At 48.9% G+C, this 6,319-nt stretch overlaps 1 protein-coding gene across 1 annotated transcript; it reads left to right on the plus strand.

Annotated features, from left to right (window-relative positions):
• The first annotated feature begins 3,868 nt into the window (after positions 1-3,868).
• LOC125520845 (B-box zinc finger protein 20-like) lies at positions 3,869-5,441 on the plus strand. Its single transcript, XM_048685877.1, has 3 exons — positions 3,869-4,247; positions 4,335-4,691; positions 4,776-5,441. The coding sequence occupies exons 1-3, from the start codon at positions 4,050-4,052 to the stop codon at positions 5,076-5,078; spliced, it is 858 nt and encodes a 285-aa protein (XP_048541834.1). The 5' UTR covers positions 3,869-4,049; the 3' UTR covers positions 5,079-5,441.
• The last annotated feature ends 878 nt before the right edge of the window (positions 5,442-6,319 follow it).

Consider the following 6,319-nt stretch of genomic DNA (forward strand, 5'->3'; position numbering starts at 1 on the left):
CCTGTGCTTGAGCTTTGTGGTATTAACGCTTAACTAGCATGCTTCCCCAGTCTCTGCCGACGCGGAAGTCACTGTTGTGTTGCAATTAACACGCTGTGGACATCTAATCCTAGCAATGAAGGAAGACTTGATATTTCCCTATCTGATAGGAGTATTTCTTTCGCTGCTGGTTTCCTTCTCCTTTTAGCTGTCGCCAACACATGTTTGAGCTGCTGTTGGTTACAGGGATGCTTGGCGGCATATAAACTCGATTCCCTACACAGGGCTGCCTGTCGTGGTCTACCATCTCAAAACTGGTGCTTGGCCAAGTTTTCGTGATACCCAAAATTGGTGTTCGTAGCATCGTAATTGCTCCTGCATGTACTGCGAATATGTCGTGCACTCAAACCCCAACTCCCCAAATTTTGTCTGGCTGTGCATGGAAAAAAAGGACTAGTGCTAGTTTAGACTTTGGGAGTGCTGCTGCCCATAATAGCATAATCTGGGAACCATATCCATACCTCAAAAGGAGACGAGACCGCACGCAAGTTGGCACCCGCATTCACGTGGGCGCTGAAAGGCACATGGAACCATCGGGGCCGAGGTGAGGTGAGCTGATTGGTGACTCCCGGCCTTGACAGGCACTCGGAACAGTTGCGGTTGAAACCGAAAGCCCGTCCTGAAGACGATATTTCCTCGTCTATCTTCTTCAGTAAAACCATCAATTCGGGCCTGCCAAAAAGAAAACACATTCCGCTTCTCACATCCATGGCCTCCTGCTTCGGTTCTCTGAGACATCCGTTTGCAATTCTCCCCGGCTAAAACGATTTTTCTTGCACCCGATGTGCATCGTCTGGAAACTTGATCAGGCTCGTACTACTACCTGCTTTGGTTCCTGCAAATTCCAGAGCCATCTCAAGCAGTCCAGAAACCAACAGGAGATCGATCGCGGCGTCGGCATGGCTGAGCTGTGCGGCGGACATATATAGTACATAAGTACCCTTGGTCCAACGGCCAGACCCATGCTAAAATGTCTCTAGTCTATGTACACTGGCATCCCGATCGATCTAACACCAAATCCTAGCTCCAAGGACCAGCGCTCCGTACTCGCTCGCCGATCCCTGTGATGGGCTCAAAAGCCGGGCCATAAATAATCCGACGCCGACCCTCCCCGCCCCATACCCAAGCTGGTCCCCGGCCAACCTTAAACCGTAGTTTGGGATCCTCTGTGGTCCTTCTCGTCGGGACGCCCACCTGTGGCGCGCGCACCCATGTGCCCACTCTCCCTCCCGTCGAGGCTCGCTCAAAGGTGGCAGCGCGGTACGGTGGCGCCACGTGATCAGTGCACCGGAGTTTTATTGGATTGGGATGGGCTAGGCGTTAGTAGTATCGCACCATCAGAGAGTTGCTAATCACTTAAGCAAGAGAGAAGAAAAGTTGTGCACAAGGACGATATGCTATTAATTAAGAGGGAAAGGTTTAGCTGAAAGAGACCGCGAACTACTCTGGATTAAACCTCAAAGTAAGGAGGGTCGTCGCTCTACTTAGGGATCACACGGAGATTTTCGGATCAATGGTCTTGATCTTGAATTTTGATATTTTTTTAGGCTCACACCATGTGACCAAAGGACAATACTGCAGGCGAATTCGGCAGACAAGTCGAGATTTTTCTTTCTTTTTCTAATAGAACTCTTGAGTCTCGGTACAACTATCAGATGCAGCATGTGCATGCGCGGGGACTGAGCTTGGTGCAGGCCAACCTGGATTGTCACCAACAGATGCTCATGTTGGAGCGATACCCATAGCGGGGACTCACTCCAGCAAGGTCATCTATTGGAGACTCGCTCCAGCGTGCCCGTCTGTTGAAGACCGCCATCGGTCGAGCTGTACGCCTTGAGACTATTTCAGGCATTCAACTTGTGCGCCTTTCTCTCTAACTCATTATGAGTTGAGTTCATTAAGATTTGTTCGCTCAATGGCATTATCCGGGTGGGCACAAAGGTGCGCGCACCTGGCTTGAGATTCTAGGAAGAGATTAGCCAGTTGATCAAAGCCAGATCAAGCTGGTCCCTCCCTGCTTGATGGAAGCAACAAAAACAAATATATTAAGCTTACATTGTTGGGGACAACTAAATTGATGTGCCTAGTGCTAGTTGTACAGTTGGTTGGCTATTATGCAATGCGGATTAATGACTATAGTAGTTCTCTTGAGTACGCACTGGAAGACGTCACTATCAGTCGATCGCTAAGCTAGAAATTTGCCCTATTTCCTCTCATGAACCGTACTACTTGTAAAGAGAGACATGAAGGGCTGAAATATCATCAAAGAACTAGCCATAGACAGGGGTAAATGAAAAGTTAGCTACCCACGTGCCAGAACCATGACTAGGTTTCGTGAACTGTTTCGTTTCAACTCTAGCTTACTTCAACTTGTTTGTGATTGAAAGGCTATGTTGTTGTTGTAACCTACTACTTGTAGCACTAGTCATGAACACATCTCTTGAATTTTAAGCTTAATTAAACACGTTTCCTGACTTTCCAGCCTAATTAGTGGGTTATTGGATAAATGACCCTAGACATTGAGACCTAGCAATTAATACTTGATATGTCAATATGAGGTACATTCCCGCAAAATATAATTGAGCATGCAAGTACTATGTTCATCTGCAAGCAAAATTCAAGTTTAGTACTAATGGATATTCAAAATTCTAGAACAAATCAATGAATTGTCTTCTCAACCTGTTTCTTCACTGTCTTCGCATTACGAGCTTATATTCTTGCTTAGCTTATAGCTTGTGTTTTGTTTTCTTAGATACGCTGCTTCACTTGAATTTTATCTTGGAAGCTTTTAGTTCTGTAAATTATAAGCAAATGAGTAATTTTTATAATTTTGTTAGCAGCCTATCCACTCCACGCGTCTAATCGACACCTTTAATCCGTCAAAGCACCCTCTCACCCTCCCGCCAACATATGATATACACATATGACGAGCCATAGTCTTGAGATCCCAAATCTTGACCCATTTTGTCTCAACTTTGCTTTGATCGCCAAGAAGAAGAAATAAGGAAGCAAAGAAGCAAATCAATTAAGCTTGAAATAGTATAGGGCACTGAGTTGTAGTAATCTGGAAAAAAAAACCTAGTACCTTTTTTATGATCTTCTTCTAGCTTCTTGTTTGTTGATTTGAAAATGCCTAATGGGTTTGAGAACGCCCAATTTAACATAGCAACTCATATAAAATTTGGCCTAAAATTTCCTCGAAAGGGATCATTGAGCCATTTGATTTAGGTCAAATGCCTTCTTACCATTTTAATTTCTCGATTGGCACCTCCCCTACCCGAGCTTAGTTTTCTCCCTGATTCTCTCACCGCCTTCCTTTCTCCCTCGACCACGATGATTGTCACTCGGTGACCACATAACCCAACGGTCACCTTTCTCACCTCGTAGTCGTATCCACCCGGCCTTGATAACTCTCTAGACCTTGTAAAGGCGGGCTTCGAAACCCGTCGACGCCCTTCGTGACAGTGTGGCCTCACAAAACCACAGGGGAAATCGGAAGGGTGAGAAAAATTACCAAGATTAGTGGCTTGTGGAGCAACAAGTCCGGTAAAATTTGGAACCTTATGCCAAAAGAGGAAGAAAAGGAAGATACATTTTAAGCTGACACGGCTGCCCACCTCCCCACCTCCACCTCCGGCTCCCTCATTCGGGAGGAGGGACAGTGCCAGCACTGACTTCCTCACCCTGAAGTACAGAGCACCGCTAGATATTTTTGGTTTTGTTAAGGATATTTTGGAGTTCCATGCCCCACCCCACCCCCCAATCTTTTGAACAAACCCAATGCGGCAGCAGAATAAAAACTCGGCGTGAAAGATCTCTCTCGTCTCCCTGTCATGGCGTATATAAAATAGCCCCATCGCCCTCCCACATGCTCCTCACTCTCCATTGCTTGCTTGCTCCTCTGTTCTCTTCTCCTCGCATTATTTCCCTCCACCTCCTTCCTCGCATCCAGCCGCAAAGCTTTCTCTCCTCCTCCTTTGTTTGACTTGCTTCCGAGAAAGCCGATCGCCATGCGCGTGCAGTGCGACGTGTGCGGCCTCGAGCCGGCCGCCGTGCTCTGCTGCGCCGACGAGGCCGCGCTCTGCTCCCCCTGCAACCGCCGCGTCCACCGCGCCAACAAGCTCGCCGGCAAGCACCGCCGCCTCACCCTCCTCCAGCCCTCCCCGGCCGCCAACGACGCCGCCGCGCCGCTCTGCGACGTCTGCAAGGTGCGTGCGCTTCATGTCCGTCCGATGCTACGACACTGAGCTGAGCTGAGCTGAGCTGACGGTCTTTGTTTGCGGGATTGTTTGCAGGAGCGGAGGGGGCTCGTGTTCTGCGTGGAGGACCGGGCGATCCTGTGCGCCGACTGCGACGAGCCCATCCACAGCGCCAACGAGCTCACGGCCAAGCACAGCCGCTTCCTCCTCGTCGGGGCCAAGCTCTCCGCCGACCCCTTGGACAAGGAGATCCCCTCCCCGGACGGGAGCTCCGACGAGCACGAGGACTGCTCGGCCTCGGCCGCCGAGGAAGCCCCTGCAGTTCATGACGCCAGCCACGCCGGATCAGGAGGAGGAGGAGGTGGAGGAAGCAGCATCTCAGACTACCTCACCAACATCTGCCCCGGCTTTGAAGTCGACGAACTCCTCTTCGACGACGCCGCCTTCGTCGCCGTAAGTCGCCGACCATCTCTTTACCCGGTTCCGTCCACCGCATCATGGCCAAAAACTAAACGCCCAGACCTTTGCACTTGGCAGAAGCAGAAGGGGCGCGACGAGCAGGTGCCGTTCCTGGACGCCGACCTGTTCGACGTGGTCGCCGCCGAGCGTCCAGGGAAGCGCGGCGCATGGGCGCCCCACGTGCCGCATACGCCGGCGCCGGCCTGGGGCCTGGAGGAGTTTCCGGCCGCTATGGTGGCCCCTGCAGCGGCGGCGAAGGCCAAGCAGGGGCACGTGCGGGAGTGGTACCACAGCGACAGCGACAGCGACGTGTTCGCCGTGCCGGAGATCACGTCGCCGCCGGCCAAGCGGGCGCGGCCGTCGTCGTTCTGGTGCCTGTGAGCCAGCTAGCGCGGCGGCAAACCACCCACGCCGCCGCAGCAACCGGGCGAGCTACGTACCTGTGGCTCGATCGATCCATCACTAGTGTAATCTTTGCTCGTTCCCCGCAAAAAAAAAAAAAAAAAAACTTTGCTCGTTGTAGCTTGGTGTGACTGAAGTAGTACCGAACTCTAGTACGCTGTTTTATGTGTAAGAATGAGATGTTGCTGTCGTATCATAAATAAGTAGCGAACGAATCGTGATCTCCTTCGGCTCCATCACACCTGAAAACTAAATTGCACGTACGGAAACCAAATGTGTCTCCAAGCAAGTAATGTGTATGAGACTGTATTTTCCAGAGAAAAAAGTAATGTATGCGACCCATCGAGATGTTGCGCTTCTGTTCTACTCCCTTTGTAATTTAATATAAAACATTTTTTTACACTGTTAAAGGGGAACTGTCTACCAAAATTTAAAAGCTAACCTATAAGCATCTTCGAGAGATTGAGCTGACATATTATCTTAGGATTTATGAAGTTACTATAGGCGCCTCGTCGTCGACGGAAACGTCTCCTCCCACTGAAAGCACATCGCCGGAAATCCTGAAATAAATTTAGAAATAATACGAATATCAAGACTTGAACCTTGGGGAGCTGAGAATATTATTGTCCCTTTAACCATTCAACCACAGGTTGGTTCACATTTCATCGAATGGTTGACTGGTGAGCTTGCATTATTGTGTACTCTCGTGTTAGAGCAGGTTGTCAAAAATCGAAACTGAAACCGAAGGTTGTTAGTATTTTTTATGTAGTTAGGTTAGGCACGTGCATGCGTGTGTTGTTGTAATGGCGTACTATGAAATAGTTGATTCCCATGTATAGCTAACTTATGGGGCAAGTCGGTCTCGATCAAACGCGTATATTAGCATGCTACTCTTTCTACTTTTGAAATTCACATATCTTATCAGAGCCTCCTCTCTCAACCTAGATCACATCTACTCCTTCACTCTCTAAATATAAGTCCTTTTAGGTATTTTAATACAAACTACATACACATAAATATAAACGTCTTTTAGAGTTGCTCGGTGTGTTGTCTATATTGGAATATCTAAAAAAATATTTAGGAACAAAGGGAGTAGCTTTTAGCTCTAATGGCTTCCTCCTTCAAGTTCGATCCACTCTTTCTACTTCCATCCATGCGGTGACCGAGAGACTATCAAGGAAAAACCATGTCCCGTGGAAAGTGCAAGTCCTCTCTGCAGT

Source organism: Triticum urartu, chromosome 7, assembly GCF_003073215.2.
Source record: "Triticum urartu cultivar G1812 chromosome 7, Tu2.1, whole genome shotgun sequence".
In the NCBI taxonomy this organism is placed as follows: domain Eukaryota; kingdom Viridiplantae; phylum Streptophyta; class Magnoliopsida; order Poales; family Poaceae; genus Triticum; species Triticum urartu.